Source organism: Bubalus bubalis, chromosome X, assembly GCF_019923935.1.
Source record: "Bubalus bubalis isolate 160015118507 breed Murrah chromosome X, NDDB_SH_1, whole genome shotgun sequence".
Taxonomy (NCBI): domain Eukaryota; kingdom Metazoa; phylum Chordata; class Mammalia; order Artiodactyla; family Bovidae; genus Bubalus; species Bubalus bubalis.
In genome coordinates this window covers 126,093,861-126,113,192 of record NC_059181.1, presented here as the reverse complement: position 1 = coordinate 126,113,192, position 19,332 = coordinate 126,093,861, and the positions used below count along the sequence as shown (strand labels likewise).

Sequence of the window (19,332 nt, the reverse complement as noted above, 5' to 3'; positions counted from 1 at the left end):
GCAATATATGTATTTCAACATTTTTCTCAGAAACAAATGTGCTAGTTTCAGACATAGGGAATTATTGGAGAAAATAACCTGCCTTTAAAATAAATGTATCCTAAATCATTTTGAAGTTCCCATCCTTTGCAGGTGGATACTTTTCCTAATGACAATAAAAATGACTATATGAAGGAATTTTTTTATCATGCACAAAATCAGAGTCCCATTTTAAGTTACTGGAATCAACTGACATGAGGTTACTTTGTCAAACTATGATAGAAACTTCCCAACACTCGTTTTCCATACTTATCTTTGTTGTGGACCAGCATCAGCCCTCAAACCACACTCTGAGTAGCTATCAACCACACTAAACCATCCAATACGCCAACAGTATTCTATTTTTTAAACATTTCATCATATACGGAAAACTGAATCACTTTGCTGTACAGCAGAAAATAACATGACACTAAATCAACTATACTTCAATAACATTTTTTAAAAGAAGGCAAAAATAACATTTCATCATGATTTCTTCAACAAATACAGATATTTTCCTACCCTTCTGGATTCTGCATCATTCAGATTCATGTAGCCTGGGGGAAGATTGGCGGAAACTGGCAGCTGCTGCTCCAATGTGATGATTCTACCATCCTTCAGTAAAGGTACCCAGGCAAAGCCAACTGCCAAGACAATAATCAACCATGAGAAATGAAATCACAGATGCAATTAGCTACACAAATATCTGGTCACTGGGGAGCAGGGTAGGGCTGGTGATACTCCCAGGGGTTTGTATATGAGAGTCCAGGTGTTGGGCATCCAAGCACTGGGGGAAAAAAAATGACTTTGGATGGCTTCCTAATCCTAGCCTGGCCACTAACAGGTTATTCACGCTACCTCCTTGACTATAACAATAGGAACAATAACACCCAGCTCTTCTATAGAATAGTGATTGAAAGACCAAAGTGAGCTGATATACCAAAACACTTGAAAGCTTTTAAAGTGCATCCATTTCATTATCTTGACATACTAGGGAGCATTTTGGTAGACTTATTTTTTAAAAGATTCAGATGTCTCTTGTCCACCCTTACAGTCTCATATCTGAGACTATAATCAGACAGCAATCACCATGTTGCAAAATTTCTTCCAGCAACCCTAGGGTAAGTAAAGGACTATGGAAAATGAAGGTCACACGTCAGGGTTACGTTCTATTTATACACAGCAGTATTTGGTTGGGCGGTTTTCCTGATTACAGAAGGAAGAGAGGTAGCAAGAGAATACAGCCACAGCACAGTACTTATAACTGGAATCACTGAGAGATTTCCCTCCCCAGTCTCTACATTTCTTAACAGTTCTACCCCAAAGAGCCTCTTGGCTTCTTATTAGAAAACTCATCATGTTCTAAGCTAAAAAAGCCAGAGCCATCTGTGTTGCTCAAGTCAAGCAGTGTCAGTATTTCCATTATAGAGATTACTCTGGACTTCAAGTGTTTATAACTTAGCTGTAAAAAGGATTGCTCTGAACTGAGTTCTGGCATATGAGGGAGGGTGTTGGCTCGAGAGTACTTTTGAAAGCCACTGCCTTCTGATGCTTTAAAATTCTTTGTGTGAGTGTGTGGGTGTGTGTGTGTGCGCACGATGTGTGCGTGTGTTTACAGTGTGAACACAAAAGTCAACACAAATCTGGTTAGAACGTGTCTAATTTGGCAAAGCTTTAATTCTTAAAGAGACTGATACGTTGCATTCTCCAAGTAGACTGAATGGCTTTCTCAGACGCCAAAACACGCCTGCAGGGCATCTTCACTAGTACAGCTTCAGAAATGCTTTACCCAGGGCTTTTCTTTTAGAAAAAGCAGAGAAAAGTAACATGAGCAGAAGAACCATTCAAAAGGACTCTGTCAAAGTAGTTAAACTGAAAATCAGACAAATGACAAAAGGTTTCCAGTCCAGAAAGCAGGAAAAGGAAAAGATATTTCTTATTTTTCAGGGATATTTTTTCCTTACATAAATTTTTATTGACATATAATTCAGATGCCTTACAATTAATCTATTTAAAGTATACAATTCAATGGTTCTTAGTATATTCACACAGCTCTACATCTATTGCCACTATCTAATTCCAAAACTTTTTTATCACCCCCAAAAGGAACTCCATACCCCACAGAAGTCACGTTCTATTTCCTCTTCTTCAAGTCCCGGACAGCCACTGATCTACTTTCTGTCTCTATGGAATTGATTGGGCAACATTTTTTGCACTGCAAATCAATCAGAGCATGGCCAAGTGTGTCTCTTAGTCAAAACTCATCTAGAATGTTTGGAAGCTATAAAGGTACAATGTCAAGCACACACCATCTGCCTCAAAGGTGTGAAATCACTTAAAGGATGGACAGTTAAAAGTGATGAGTGCTGAGGAGGAGTTTGGGATTAACAGATACACTACTGTCTATAAAATAGATTTTAAAAACTAGCACCTGCTGTATACAGCACAGGGAACTATGTCCAATACCCTGTAATAACCTATAATGGAAAAGAATCTGAAAAAGAATGGATATGTGTGTATATATACATATGTATGTATAACTGAGTCACTTTGCTGTACACCTGAAACATTATAAATCAATAATACTTCAAAAAAACTTTAATATATATATTTTAAAAACTGATGAGTAGCAAGAAAATAACCACCTCATGCTCTACTGAGCATCTTGCCCACTTCTGTCTAGGATCTGGATAAGACAACATTTGTTTGTTTCCTCAGGAGGTACACTGTCATGTACCTCACTGTCTCATTATTCTGCTAGATTTCTTCTCAACCTGCAAGGTCACTACCCTAAACGAACTGCAATTTCTATGGGGATCTAGAACAAGGACACACTATCCACAAAGGGGCTCTCCTAATATTCAATACTGCTGCCTGCTGGGCATCACTCAGATGTGTCACTAACATTGCAAACTCAACATCAGTCAAAACCCACCAGCCCTAGGCATAACTCTGCTACTCGGCAATACCTTCTTTCCAGTTTTGAAACTTCAGTGCTAACTTTGAATCATCTCTCTAGAGGCCAATCACTTGCCAGGCCCAGTATATTCCTCTGCAATTGTCTTTTTCTCCACCCTCACCACCTGCCCCCACCCACCCGCCATTACAGCCCCACTGTGGTCCCCTTCCTCTCCTGAACTCTTCAAACAGCCCCCTAACTGGTGTTTCCTTCCTTCCTTCTTCCTGCTCCACCTCACCTCACCCATTATATTGCTGCCTGATTGGATTTCCTGCAAAACAGCTCCTACTGGTGTTTATAACCCTCCAGTATTTCCTATTGGTAACAGAACAAAATCAAACCCACAACCTGGTATTCAGGGCCTTCTATCATCTGACTCTTCCTTTTCAATCTGGCATCCTATGCTTCCCTCCCCAGTTCCCTGTGCTCCAGTGCATGGAACTATTTGGGGTTCCCTGTCCAGATCCCTCAATACTCTGCCTCTATACTGGCTATTCCTTCATGCTGGAATCCTCTACCTTCCTGTCATGACTGCATTATCAAACTCTATGCCACCCTTCAATGCCTCACCCAAACATCATCTCCTCCTGGAAGCCTTCCCTGACTCCCAGCCACTTGTCCTTCCACCAGTTGAACTGAATAATTTTATGTGATGTCCGAGAATAACTTGCTCTTCTCTGATATCACATAGCACCATTTTATTGGTAACTACTATTTTCTATCTTGTGTTATAAATGTCTACATAGATCTTGTTTCCCCCACTGGACCATGTGCTCGCTGAAGATGACATCTATGTTCGATGCTCCACTGTCTTCTCCATATTACCTACTACAATATCTAGTACATAATAGATATGCAGACATATTTACCAAGTGAATGAGCAAATTTAAGATGGGTCCAGGCTAATGACACAGAAGCAGCCTGAATGCCCATCAACAGAGGAAAGAATAAAGAAGATGTGGCACATATATACGATGAAATATTACTCAGCCATAAAAAGGAATGAAGTTATGCCATTTGCAGAGACATGACGGACCTAGAAGCTGTCATACAGAGTGAACTAAGTCAAAAAGAGAAAAACAAATATCACATATTAATGCATATGTGTGGAATCTAGAAAAATGGTATAGATGAATCTATTTGCAAAGCAGAAATAGAGACACAGATGTACAGAACAAACAAATGGACACCAAGGGTGGGAGGGGGTGGTGGGAAGAATTGGAAGATTGGGATTGACATATATATACTACCTTGTATACAATGGATTAACTAATGAAAATAGACTATATAGCACAGGAATCCTATTCAATGCTCTCTGATGACAAAGAGGGGATATATGTATACATATAGCTGAATCACTTTGCTGTACAATAGAAACTAATGTAACATTGTAAAGCAACTAAACTCCACTAAAAATGTTAAAAAAAAAAAAAAAGAAAGAAAGAAAGAAAAAGATTGGCACAGGCTATCTTGGATTTGAATCCCAAAGCATACTGACACTGAGATAGTGGATGTGGCATGGGCCATGTCCATAGGACCTGTGATATTCTCCCAAGGATGCTTCCCATTGGTCTATCTAAAACCTCGAGGAATGAGACCACAATTGGGGCTTCACTACCAATGCTTATTCAAGTTTGTTAAATCTATCCTCTTCTCCCTAGAATTCCAATCTCCCTTGGGTTCAAAAATGCCCATGGCTCTGGGCTCACTTCCCTCTTCTCAATGAGTAGAGCTGGAAGATTCTGCTTGCTGGGCCATTCCACACAAAAGAAATAACAAAAATATAGCATCACAATATGGGTTTCTCTCTGAGAAGAACAATATTACTTTATGTTGCCTACAGTAGTCTAAGCACACTGGCAAGCATTTGGACATGACGTTGAGTAGAAATGATGATAAAATGAACATGTAATTCATATTTTAGCAAGGAAATTTTAACTCAGAAATGCACTTTTTGATAAGGGGAAGTGGTCTGTAGCTTGATGAAAGACGGTATATCCTAAGACAACTCCATTTCGAATAGCTCTAGAGAGAAAGATTTAAAGAATGCATGGATATATGTATACCTATAGCTGATTTACACTGTTGTACAGCAGAAATTAACACAACATTGTAAAGCAATTATACTCTAAAATTTTTTTTAATTCTAAAAGATACACACTTATAGATAGATTAGACATAGATATAAATATAGATAAATAGATAGATAGAAAGGATTATAAACAAGGACTTCTGGACAGCACAGGCAATTCTACTCAACACTTTGTCTTAAGCCATATGGGAAGAAAATCCAAAAAAGAATAGATGCATATATATGTACAAGTGAATCAAGTTGCTGTACACCTCAAACACAACATTGTAAATCAACTATTCTCCAATAAAGAACACACGTACCTGGAGTTTCAACTGTGTCCTGCTTTTTGGTTGTTCCCTTTGTGTTAATTTCACAACTTACGTGATAAAAAGTGAAAAGCAAATGATGTTTTTGATGAAGATGAATGGGAAGCTCAATTTTTATCTGAAATGAAAGCAAAATTATACAGAGCATATTGTTTTCTTCGTCAAGTGGGACTGTCAGACCTTTAGCTTTGTTTCATCATATTTTTCCAATGACATAATTTTCTAAATCACAGGTCAAGTGGTCAAATAATAGATATCATTTAAATATATTCCAAATGCCTTTCTGGTCAGTTTCAGTTTGACAATAATATTCTCTTGGGTTGTGAGGGCTGATTTATTACTCTTCCTGGAGAGTTGTGGATTCTCCTGGATTCAACTTTGCAGAAGCATTTTCTGAAACATTGGATCAAAACCACATCCTTAAAGCCCAGAGATACTATGTAATTCAATCTAAGTCAGTGAATCCAATCCATCTACAATGTGCACTGAATTTGAAAACCTGCCGTTTTTTTTTTTTTTTTCAAAATCATTGCCCTCCTCTGCGTGAAAAAAAAAAAAAGCCTTTATGAATAAATGAGCAAGAAGTCCCTGAGGTATTATGGAATCCACAAATTACAGTTGTATAAATTTCTTTAGAGGAAAAACACAGCTTTACTCTTGAATAAATAAGTATCATCATGACACATGAATTTCATGCTAAAAATTAATACTTTAATACAAGCACCTCAAGTAATTTGCCAATCAGAACCCAAGTGAATGTTTTTAATGTCTCCTGGGAAGGATGTGGGAGACAGATCACAGATTTAATTGATTTAACGCACATGCGTGGACCTGCCCAGGAACCCATGCAAGCATACACGCTCACACTCACTTTCCTGGTTAATACATAGCAAATGTTTCAAAAGTCCGTTTCTGGCTTCCTAACATGGATTACTTACTACATGAACAAGCTTTCTCTCTAGTGACTGGCACTGGTTATAGAGAGGAATATATTAAATAGCTTGGTGATGGGACATCTGGCCTAATTATCATTCACACAAGACACGGCTTTGGTGTGATAACTAATTTCTGTTGTAGGTATATTTCACCACAGAATATGCCTATTCACAGCATCTAGACCATCTGGGTATCTAATGCTCTGCTGCACATAAATATGGACACACTCCCTCCCTGGGTGGCAAAAACACATTCCCTGCAAAGGTTGGGGCACTGGACTGAGCAAGTCCCGGGCTGGGGTTTCAGGCCTCCATACTACAGCAGCTGGGCCTGGGGAACCGGGGACAGCAGGGTGGGGGGATGGTTTCTGACCAAGCCAGGGATGGACACATGGAGTCTGAGAAGCAGAAACTGCAGAGCTTCTGGCCTGGGATGCACTCCCAGGCTCCATGGAGACACACGGTTATCAAAGGCAGCCTGCGGATTTGGATAAGCTGTCTATGCACAGACTAGAGGAGGTTTTGACAGAGACACTCAGAGAGACACTGAGAAGGACACAGACACGCAGAGACAGAGAAGTGGGAAGAAAGAGATCCAGGAACAGAATCGGGCAACCTGACTGAAGACAGGTGCTCAGAGGCCGGGAGATAGCCTCTGTCTATATTGCACTGAGGCATTTGGTGCAGCCGATGGGATTCTGGGGGCCCAGCCACACCGCTGTGTCTCTCAGAGCATTTCACTTACAGACAGGCTGCACCCTCCCATGCAGAACTACAGGAGGTAAGAGCTAGGAGGGCCTTCAGAAAACCCCTTCCAAATGTCTTATTTTAAACTCTGGAAATTGGAGACTCAGGGAGGGGAAGTGACCTGCTCAAGGTCATGGAGCCAGCTGATGTCCAAGTGTGGGCTAGAAGTCCTGTTCCAGTCTGGCATTTGTTTCCTATGTTATCCCATGTCAGAGCCCCTTCTATCTGTGGGCCCAGCCTCCACTGTCACCAAAGGGCACCAAGCAGGCAGTGGCCCTTCATTCTGATATGACATTTTCTATTTTCATGTGACTAACCATTCAGGGATTGAAGGTGCAGATGCAAGACTGGAAATGATTCAAACAGAAAAGAAACAACCACCACAGCGTTTTCTCAGTGAGAAAATAATGTATTTTACCTCATCATAGAACTCTGGATTTTGGTTGTGATGTGAGACCACAGCATAAGCATTTGTGGTAAAGACAGACCCTGCAGGTTTTCCATAGATACACTGCAAAAGAAGGAAACAGAGTCACCACTCTCCAAGCTGCTCTTTAAACAGAATGCTAGGGAACCACATACAGTTACAGGCATCTGTGAGCACCGGGTCATGGCCAAGCCCACCCAGCTCTCACCATGAGCCTGTAAATTCCAAATCATTTCCAGTCACTCCAGACACCCCCAGACATCGCATAACTTGGCTCCATGGATGCTGCTGAATTTCCTGCCACCAAAGAAATATAATTTCAACCTAGCTGACAGGAAGTGGCTGAACACTTCTAATCATTTGGAAGGGAAACACTCTCCAGCCAGGCCTGGCAAGCTTACTTCTCTCATGCTATTTGCACTTCTTAATATGAGAAGCTCCTCCTTGGTCGGTCAGCAACATGTGCTGAATGCTCATTGTGCGTGGGCCAGGTAAGGAGTTTTAACAGAACCAACAACAGATCCGTTCCTAGCCTCAAGGAATTAGAAAATGAATGGCCATTAGGCCACAGACAGGCTTACTGTTTTCTCACTTTACAAGCTATACTTTCAGAGTCACCAGCTTGCTGCTACACCAATAAAATGAATGGAAGGCTTTCTAGGGTTCCGTAGAAAGATCCGATTTCATTTCTAGTGTGAGTTTTTCACTTCCATAGGCTTAATACGTTCAAGGATGAATATGGAGTCGATGAGCCAGGCTCCTAATGGCCTCACTCGGGTACTTCAGAGCCAGCCTCCAGGCCAGCTAAGAAATGAAACTGACACTCGCCTGCTCTCCTGAAATATGGTTATGAAGGCAATTTGCAGGAACTGCAGAGAGGTAATCTAAGAATCTTTGAGTATACAAAAGGCTAGTGCACGGGGATGAAAAAAAAACTATTCTCAGCTCCACTGAAGAAGAATCTGAGAACCTACATCTCATTTTAGCCAGGTAATCCTTAATTTAACTTAGGTTTCTCTGTGAAAAAAATCTCTTCTCAAAGATGAGAGCTATTAAACATTCAATGACTTAATCAGGGATATTCCAGCCTCTTTTCCTAGGTGGTTTAAGTGGAAGACTCGCCATCCATCTGTCTGATTTAGGCTCAAGCTAGAGACGTGGGGAGCCAGATAAACACTTTGTGATGGCTAGATGTTCGGACTTCTCTCTCAGGCCTCTGATTCCTGGGCTAAAGAGCCAAAAGTAAAAGGGGGCTATAAAGAGTGAAACTGTAAGGGCACCATAAACTGACAGGTATTTTAAGGATCACAATATCAGATACTGAGATGCTTTTCCTAGATCACTCATTCAAGTTTGGAGGCACCATTTGGCCAGCAACAGACTCGAAGTCATATCTCAGATCAAAGCAGTCATGCTGTGCTACTGTCAGCTTGAAGCCTGTTCAGGTTTCAAGGAGAAAGGAGTTTAAACTCCCCTGATGGTACCACTATAAGCTGTCAGAAGAAAATGACCTTGTGATTGGGCATTGAAGCAAGGCAAAATCCAAGTGGAGCAAAGGCAAAAATTCTGGCATATGCAGCTTACCCTTTTGTAAAGCTATATATACGCTCCTAACATGTTGTGTCATTTCTTAATATTTAACTCAATCTTACCGGTAATGTTTAAGAATAGAAAAGGCAATATTACATTTGTCACTTTACTACATTTTCTTTGACATTTAAGCACATGAAACTTAGCATTTGAAACTACCTAGTACCAAAATGTCTGTCTCTATGAAAAATGCATGCTTATCAATATCACAAACAAACCTTTAGAGCGCTAGCGTCACTTTCATCCGAATCCCGGAATTCCACACAGACCGCAATGTTCCTTGCCTAAAAATGATTCATCATTCAAAATGAGTCACAAAACGAGAAGATTATAAACAAGTGTAACACCCCAAAATGTATAGTTTACCCTGTTTACCTTGGCAAATGTTTTCTGGCTATCATATTTTAATTGCAAGGGATATACATATAGATGGTTTTTGTAAATGGTAAATGGGTAACAGTATTTCGTCATTTCGGGAACAAACTCTTCAACTTCCACAGTAATATTTTGACAATTCTTTTCAAAGGGCTTCAGAGGCACATATGAAGAAGTAATACAATCTATAGCAGAAAAAAAAAAAACAGGCAAAGATGCAACAATTGTTAACACATTCCTGCATTTATAAAAATATATATATACCTGGATTGTGTTCTCAAAGAGCCATTTAACAAACAGAATTCTTAGTGATTGACAAAAACTCATACAGCCACTTCAAGAACCCAGAAGAACAAGTAGGAATAAGTAGCCTGATGCTGATTTTAGTGAAACCCTTCAAACCAGATGCGGATTGCTATTTCATTCTCAACATAGAGTGATTTTCCAAATATAACACATCATAATTTTGACAAATTTAAACTCTGCAAAGAAATCCATTACATTTTTCCTCCTGTGACTGCAATTTAGCTTTTCACTGCAAATTTTTATTAGTATCAGGGAAGTAACAGTAAATTTATGCCAATTAGCTCATGGCTAGTCCCTCTTAAAAAGTTAACGTAGTACAGGTGCAAATTTTCACTTAAGGAATAATGGCAGCCTTCTGAAACTACAGATCTTCAGATGTGTTACCAATAATAAATTCCATCCTCCCGAATGTGGAAAACACAAAGCCTTAGAGAAGTATAGCAGCACATGTTATTGAGGTAGCCACTTGCAGTAAAGGTTATTCATACACTTAAAGGGGCTCTAAGACTGCTGGTCCTTGCTGAAGAGTGATATTGATGGAGAAGAAATATGCACGAGAGTCAGATCTGAGGACATATTTGTCATTGGGTTTGGTTTTCTATGATAGCGATACTTACAATAGAATATCTGGAAGAACAGAGTAAAGGTCCACAGATAAAAGTGATCATTTCACTACCCAGAGTTAACTACTGCTAATATTTTGGCATATTTTCTTGTAGTCTTCTTCCTATGTATGTCTCATCTAACAAACACAAAAGTCTCACTGCATAGAGAACTGTATCCTAGTTGTTGGTATTTTATCTGATATCTTATTTCATGAACTCTTTGTAAACATCATTTTGCAGAGCTGCATACAAGTTTCATGGTATCAGGATCCCATAACTGAACTGAACCACACATGACTGAACCGTGACTGAACCACACTGACAGTGTCGTACTCTTTGGTTGCTTTCAATCCCTTCTGTAATATAGACAACACTTCAAAAAATATCCTATGCATAAACTCCTGTCTACACTTCTTTAGGAAAAAATAATCCATTGAACTCTTAGATGTTTTAACATGCCAATTGCCACTCTCCTACTTACAATCCTTTCGTGACTTCTCATTGTACTTGGGATGAAATTCAGTTTTTTAAGGAGTTACCGTGGTTTTCACAATGCTCTTCATGATGTGATTCTTCCTACTTCTCCTACTTCATTTCCTATCTCCTGTGTTCACATCACACACTAGACTAGAGTCTCATTGGTTCCCTTTGCATCCATACAAACCAAGCTAGCTGCACCTCAAGATCTTTACATGTGACACCCTCAGAGTAGAATGTACAGTCCCAACCATTTCATGCTGGCTGGGCCACATGGTGAGCCTTCCTTAGCCATCCTTTTTGAAAGTAGCCCACCCAAATCAGAGACAGAAATTATTCATTTGCTTTCTTGTTTAAATGTCTGTCACTCCTTCTAGACTGTAATCTCCATACTTTCAGAGCACCTAGTAAGTATTCAATAAAGTTTACTCAATAAATGTTTATTTGGTGAATAAATGGATAGATAGAATGTCAGAATTAGAATGCCTTAGTTACAGACGTTCATGGATGTCTCTTGCCAAACTGTACTCCTACTCGAGATGGGTGATGGTGCCTGGCCAAAACTAAGCCGGCATTAGACAGTTACAGTTTATTTTTTGCAAATTTGATAGATGAACAAAAACATCACAATGCTGAAATATTTACATTTGTGTTAGTGGCATAATTACTGAGACTGGATGTTTTCCAATTATTTACCAGTCATTTTATTTCCTGCAAATTGTCTTTTCTGTCTTCTGTCCATTTTTCTCCTGGGATCATAGATTCTTGTCTTTAGACAAGAAAAGAAATTCTCCTTTTGGATCCCTTCACTGATGAAATTCAGCCAAGGCAAAAGGAGCAGAAACTGACTGGAACACACTCACATCATATATTATACATGAAACAGCATCTGATAAAAATCAACTTAATTTACTTCCTAATCTCTAACTATTCACCATGTGTCCTGGGTTGAATAGTGTCCCACCAAAATTCATGTCCACTGGAAACTCAGAATGTGACCTTATTTGGAAATAGGGCCTTAGCATATGTAATTAGTTAAGATGAGATCATAGTAGATTAAAGTGAAGTCGCTCAGTTGTGTCCGACTGTTTGCGACCCCATGGACTGTAGCCTACCAGGCTTCGTCCATGGGATTTTCCAGGCAAGAGTACTGGAGTGGGGTGCCATTTCCTTCTCCGGGAGATCTTCCCGACCCAGGGATTGAACCCGGGTTTCCTGCATTGCAGGCAGATGCTTTACCGTCTGAACCACCAGGGAAGTCCATATAATAGATTAAGGTGGGCCTTAAATCCAGTGACTGGTGCTCTTAGTAGAAGACCATATGAGGACAGAGGCAGAGATCAGAATGATGCGTCTATAAGCCAAAGGATGCCCAGGCTAGCCAACAGCCACTAGAAGCTAGGAAGAAGAAATTCTTCCTCAGAGCCCTGAGAGAGAGCGTGGCCATGCCGACACCTTGATTTTGACTTCCAGCCTCTAGAAACACAAGAGAAAATTTGTTGTTTTAAGCCACCCAGTTTGTAATACTTTCTTACAGCAGCCCTAGGAAACAAATACACCATGTAAATCTCAAGAAAAATGTTAGGAAGATAAAACACCTGGTAGTTGAGTGCTCTCAAAGCAGGGGGCCTGGGTTCGATCACTAGTCAGGGAACTAGATCCCACATGCCACAACTAAGAGGTCATGCTGCAACTAAGACCTGGCACACTGAAATAAATAAACATTAACAAAATAAAAACCCTGAGATTCAAACGTAGCCTTTTAGGTTTATTTGCAATATGTAAGTTCTTACTTGAAAAATCCACAGGAACACATTCTACTGTGATGTTTAGCTGCCCAGGAATAATCTGCAATTTGGTCTTCTCTGGCCTAGATGTAAAATAAGAATATTTTATATTCAAAAAATATGATTACTAAGTGCACTGGTTACCGTTTATTCAAACTTCCAAATGCTTCCAAATCCAAATGCTCCAACATTTGATTTTTCCCACATATGACTTATATTCATCATTCAAAGAAATTATAATTCATCTATGATATTGATTTACTGCAGTAAATCTAAAACACTTACTTCTTGTATTCCGAGAGCAACTTGAGAATGTCTTCATTGGAAAGCTTGCTACTATCTTGTTTATACAAAGGAGAAAATCTCCCATCCACATCCAGAGAGCCTTGAATATCTTTGAAAATGGGCCTAAAAGAGCAACAGAGGGTTTTTTTTTAAACTTGAAAGTATAGATAAATTAAAGATCAAATAGTGGTGATGGGAACATAAAATGGTGAAACTCTTTTGGAAAATAATTTGGCAGTTTCTCATGAAGTTAAGCACACACCTACCCTCTGATCCTGCGATTCAACTCCTAGGCATATTTCCACATGGTACTTGAATGTTCACAGCAGATTTATTTGTTATGGCCCCAAACTGGCAACCATCCAGATATTCATCAACAAATGAATGGATAAACTAATCGTGGTATATTCTTACAATGGAATACTACTCAGTGAACAACTGATACAACATTATGGATAAAATACAAAAACAGACTGAGAACAAGAAACCATAGGCAAGGTTACATACTGCATGATTCCATTGATATGAAGTCCAGAATAGGTAAAAGTCATCTAAGGTCAGTGGTTGCCTGGCTGGGAGTGGATGGCTGATTGGACAGGGATGTGAGGAACTCTCTGGAGTGATAGAAATGTTCTAGATCTTGGTTGGGGTGGTAGTTATATGACTATATACATCTGTGAAAATTTGTCAAGCTGGACATATAAATGTGCATTTTAATCAGATAAATTATATCTCAGTGAAGCTGATAAAAATTGAATTAGATCTTTAAGATCAACTTATATAGTTTATATCTATAAAATTTCTAATATGAATTAGAATTATTCCCTCCTCCTTCTCTTCTTTCATTTTCAAAGTAGCTATTTTACTGCCAGAACAGGAAGTAATATACAAGTACCCAACACACTGGAAGCAACTATGGCCAAAAGCACAATCTCCCCTGGCAGAGCCTCTGAAAAATGTGGTTAAAGGCACTAACTATCATTCCTACTTCTAAGCATACCTCCTTTATTTTCAGTAAACAGGGGTTTATCACACAGCTTTTAAATATCCCAGCCAAGCCTTTAGAGTCAGTTCCTGTTGCTGCTAACAACCAAAATAATTTAAGAAGAAAAAAAAACAGCATAATTCCACATCAGAACTGGGGATTAAAGCTTCTAACTTTGAAGATTTTATAATTTATTTTTCTACAAGCACATTAGCATCAAGCAGTTACTGATGTGGCCTAAAAAGGGGTGGAGAGCTTGTGCCGTGGCTGTCTATAGTGGGCTCTGAATTCAGGTCCTGTTAGTTCTAAGACCTGCTTACACACATTTAATGTGAACTTAGGCAAGGATTTATTTTTTCATTTCTGTGACTCAAATTCCTCATCTCCAAGATGGGGGAGAAGAGTACCTACCTCTAAAAGAAATATACATTAAGCACGTAGACGTCTGCCTTGTACGTTCATGCATGTTAAGTCTCTTCAGTTGTGTCTGACCCTTTGAAACCCTATGGACTGAAGCCCACCAGCCTCCTCTGTCCGTGAGATTCTCCAAGCAAGAAAACTGGAATGGGTTGCCATTTCCTCCTCCAGGGGATCTTCCCGACCCAGGGATCGAACCTGTGTCTCTTATGACTCCTGCATTGGCATGTAGGTTCTTTACCACTAGCGCCACCTGGGAAGCCCACCTTGTACAGTTAGCACTTAATTACCATAAATATTGGACTGGCCAAAAAGTTCATTCTGGTTTTTAAAACCTGAACGAACTTTCTGACCAATAAGTAACAGCAGCAGCCACTGGAGCATCACTAAGTATGTTTCACCTTCTGGAACAGCTAAGTATACCACCTTCCACTACTCTTTGCCATTGACCTATCCTTGGCTAGCATTTCTTACTAGTTGGCAAAATAAGGACAAGGCGCCTTTTCATCTACCAACATATAACACATTTTGAGACCCTTTCCCAAGTGAAATGATTATAGTAATTGAACAGTTACTGAACTTAAATCTCCTACTCTTATGGTACTCCCCAGCACCCACTGAACATAACTCACTGAATTATTCAGAACATAGTGCCCTTTACCCAGAAGTTCCAGTGATTTGTACAGGCTGTACCATAAACAAGTCAGTGAACTTGTACTTCAAAGGGCGTATAAGCAAGGAATACAGTTTCAGTCATCACTGTAGGTAGACTGGCAAGATTTAGAGAAAAATCATGTAAACCACCATCAGATATGTGGTACAATTAACACACTTCCCAATATACTACCCCTGAAGAAGTTGCCAAATTTGTCATCAGAAAGCAAGAAAATATACTAAGTAATTACACACTTGCACTGAGCAACTACATTTTTTGCCTTCTAGTTTTTAGTATGTTTTTCAGAATTACTTTATGATGGCTTTTCAAAGCATAAACCCAGCCAGCTCTAAAATAGTGGGCACACTGTACATAATTCACTGCAATTTCTGGTTTTCTGGAAAAAAATTCCATCACTTTAGCAAATAAGCTCTGTTTTAAAATGCAATAAAATTAAGTGGTGTCAGTCAGATCAGTAACCCAAGCCAAAGAAAATTTCCCTGAAGCAAGACATTTGAAAAAATGAAAGGGTCTTTGAGGCACAGCAAATTCTAAAAGAAAGAATATTTATATCCTGCTATAGACTGAATGTTTGTGTCACTCCGCTGCCCCTACACCCCCAAATTCATATGTTGAGATCTAATCCCCAAGGTGATGGTATTTGTATGGCCTTTGAGAGGTGATTCAGTCATGAGGATGTAGCCCTTATGAATAGGATTAGTGTCCTTATTAGAGGGCAGAGAGATATCCTGCTCTCATTCCACTATGTGAGACTACAAGGAGAAACTGGTTGTCTAAACCTGGAAAAGAGTCCTCATCAGAACCCAACCATGCACTCTGATCTCAAGTTTCTAACCTCAGAGATTGTCAGAAATGAACGTCTGTTGTTTAAACCACCCAGTCTAACTTGTTATGGCAGCCTGAATGGACTGAGACACATCCGAAGTGTCCCAATATATAACTGGTTTGTCAGAAACAGACTTCTGAATGCTGCTGGCAAGGACAATAGCCCTCAACTTCACACAGGAGCATGAATAGATGGGGCAGAAATACATTGTACAAACCTGGCAGCCCAAGCAAAGGGCATTCTGTATTGTCCAAGGCGGCTACACACTTGCTTAGCTGTCCTGTGCACCTTCTGGGCCGTCTAAGGTTAGAAATAGAGAGATAGGCTCAGATTTGTCCAAACTATCAGAGACTCACCCAGAAAAAAGAATTGCCCTAACTTACTGATATAAAACATCAAAAACTAGGAAAACAAGATACAGAAATAGTTATAAATAAAACACAACACACATCAGCCACCCACTTTTCAAGATAAAAGTATTGCCTAAGGTTATGGATTTTCTCATCAACAGAGCCCTCGTCAAGATATCAGAAGACAAACAAAATAGATGTATGGCATGTTTTGTACTGAAGACTGCTACTGGGAAAAAAAGTAAGCAGTTTTAATGTCTATTTCCTTTCACACATGAGCAGGCATATACTTATCATTCTTGGGTGAAGTTGGTTCTGGGTACTGCTGATCTTTTTACTCCCAAGATAAAAGCCAAATGACCAAGAATCAATGCAATTAGTTTAGCGTGGGCAGGAGCTGCTGTTTGCACAGGCACTGGGAGATGACAAAGGAGATAAACTGCCTATAGAGTCTAAACAGGCTGTGAAATGCTGCCTCTATGCTATCCCTAGGGATACAGAATGATGAAGGCTTTTATCTATATTGTTGAGACTTTTCCCCCCACAAATTAGTCATTCGTCTCCTCAGCATCTCCCACTTAATAACACTATTTTGATCCACAACTAAAGGCTACAAACAACAGACTGACTCATAAATACTCAGAAGCTGGATTGCCGCTAATGAACTATGCCATGAATGCTTTCCGTCTTTGGGCCTGACTTTTCTCATTTATAAAATGAGAGAGGATTAGATCAATAATTTCCAAAAGTTCAGAATTCATGATACAGAAATTTGGAGAATTATCTGGGCCGCCAACTTTTAAGGTTGCCATTTAAAGATTGTGTCTGATTCTTTGTGACCCCGTGGACTGTAGCCCACCAGGCTCCTCTGTCCATGGGGATTCTCCAGGCAAGAATACTGGAGTGGGTTGCCATGCCCTCCTCTAGGCAATCTTCCTACAATCCCTGCCACTTCACACACCAACATTATAGAAAGACAGGTGTGATGTTTAAAAAGTAGGAAGTGCAAAAATCTCAGAATAAACTCCTTCAAATTGAATACCCTGAAGCTTCATGAATGGCTCACTATCTTGTCTTTCTTTTCTCATTTCATCAGAGACAGGGTTAAATTTGAGTACAGTCTGGCATTTGGAAACTGCAGGACTTGGGTCATTTTTACCCTTGTTGCTCTGACATCTTTGGCTAATATGCAGGGCTGGGAATAAAGAAAGAGTAGCTATTTCCAAGGATATAGTGTCAATGAACATATGTTGCCTAAAAGCCTTTAGCTCTGATTTTGATAAACAAGCAAAAATCAGATTGCCATGTAAAAAGGGGAAAAAAAGTCATTTTCAAGCTTAAACGTGCATACTTACAGAGCACACAATATTTTCAGAATATATTGCATGCTGAAAGAATGTTGGTTTTTTTGTTGTTGTTGTTATTGTCTTTCTTTTTAGAGGCATCATTGACACTATCATTTAAAGTATCAATAAAAGGCAAATTTTGCATTTGGCTGAAATGCTCACAAATGATCTTTATAAATACCTTTGCCGGGTCGGAATTTTTGATGTAGGGTTCTGCACAGTGTGTGATGTTTCCTTGGAGAACCTTTTCAATTCTCGCAACCAGGAAAATTTCAGGATGTGGATTCGTCACTGAGAAAATTCCCTGGAAACAAATTCCTTCTGTTAGATTTTTCTTTAATGTAATCCCATGCATACAGTTGCTTGGTTAGTGATTCCTAGCAGTGTGTTTGGCACAGAATATTGATATTCAACATAAGATTATGTCCAGGGCCCTGGTAAGAGATAGCATTTCCATTCATACAGTTTTCAAAGGTCCTGATTGATGTTCCTTTCAACATAGATTTTCAATTTTGTCACCAGTCTCACATCTATTAGTCCCCAAAGCGTAGGTGTCACCCTGACTGCTTAGCCTCTTGTGTTTGGCGGTGTATGCAAGGTGTATCCTTAGGCCTAATCAATACAAGGTGTATTGTTTGGCTTAAAGTAGCATGTGCTAAAATAGCATGCATTGCTGAAGTGGGACGGGACACACATTTTTAAAGTTAGCTGCCTGTAACTCCACTGCAATTCACTCACCCTTAACTACTACTAAAGGTAGCCAAGAAGGATGAAAACACTTTACTATTCTACATAGAATAAAAACTAAATCATCCTATAGAAAAATCTCCTTTGCTGCAGCGGAAGAGCTCTGGTGCTCTCAATGTAAAGGTAGAGGACAGACTATCCAAAAACTCCTTTTGTCCCAAAATAGTTTGTTTCAGGGACTAATGTAGATGCTACCAAGCCCATGTGGAACAACTATACCATCTCATGTCCAGCTCAGCTCTTTCCAAATATAATATATTCCAAATAGCCCGTTAGGTGGTGATGTCTGTTGCTTAAAGGAGCATCACACAAGTGAATTTGAATGGAAAAATCCATCGTCGGGACTCTACCAAGTTTTATTTTGTCTGCTTGGTATATTACCAACTGTGTTAAGATAGTGTGTTCCAGTTTTCAAAGCATTTCAGACTCATGAGCTCATCTGTTGCAGATAGAACTCTCTGAGGTAGACAGGAAAGAAGAGAACACTGAGTAGAGGACACTAAGTAATCCCCCCCAAATCCAAATGGCGTCTAAGGGTCCTGGATTATGGCTGATTCACCTTCGGATTCCCAAGCAGCAACGATGGAAGAAAGTGGTTAAAAGTTGTTCGAGGAGTCAAATTTCCTGGGTTCAAATTCTGGCCCCACTATTTATGGGTTTAGATAAAGTCACATCCTCCCTATAGCTCAGATTTCCCATGTATGAAATGGGCTATGACAAGAGGAATGGTTATTTTGTAATCTTCTTGAGTGGATTCAATGAAGTAATGCACATTAGGTAACTGGTTACCAGAGTAACCCACATCTCAAGGTCACAGAATCCGATTTTTGGTTCTGCCAGCAGCATGCTGCCTGGGTTATGAGATGCAGCTGGCAGAGTGCTGGAGCAACCCACAGAAAGTATGCTGAACAGTGCTTTTGAGCATGATCTCAGGCTTTCGATTGCCACATAACTGTGCTAGATAGCTTTTGTGCACCCTCTCCCTTAGTCTTTGGGAAGATCCCCTTGAGAAGGGAATGGCAAGTCACTCCAGTATTCTTGCCTGGGGAAATTCCATGGAGAGAGGAGCCTGGC

General features: G+C 39.7%; 1 protein-coding gene across 1 annotated transcript in view; it reads right to left on the bottom strand.

The window, feature by feature from the left end:
- DOCK11 (dedicator of cytokinesis 11) overlaps positions 1-19,332 on the bottom strand; it is a 509,230-nt gene that overhangs the window by 397,449 nt on the left and 92,449 nt on the right. Inside the window, 9 exon segments of the mRNA XM_045164356.1 lie at positions 541-662; positions 5,372-5,495; positions 7,478-7,570; positions 9,295-9,360; positions 9,452-9,636; positions 12,633-12,709; positions 12,912-13,034; positions 16,033-16,115; positions 17,693-17,815. Of these exon segments, the coding sequence (XP_045020291.1) occupies positions 541-662; positions 5,372-5,495; positions 7,478-7,570; positions 9,295-9,360; positions 9,452-9,636; positions 12,633-12,709; positions 12,912-13,034; positions 16,033-16,115; positions 17,693-17,815 (996 nt within the window).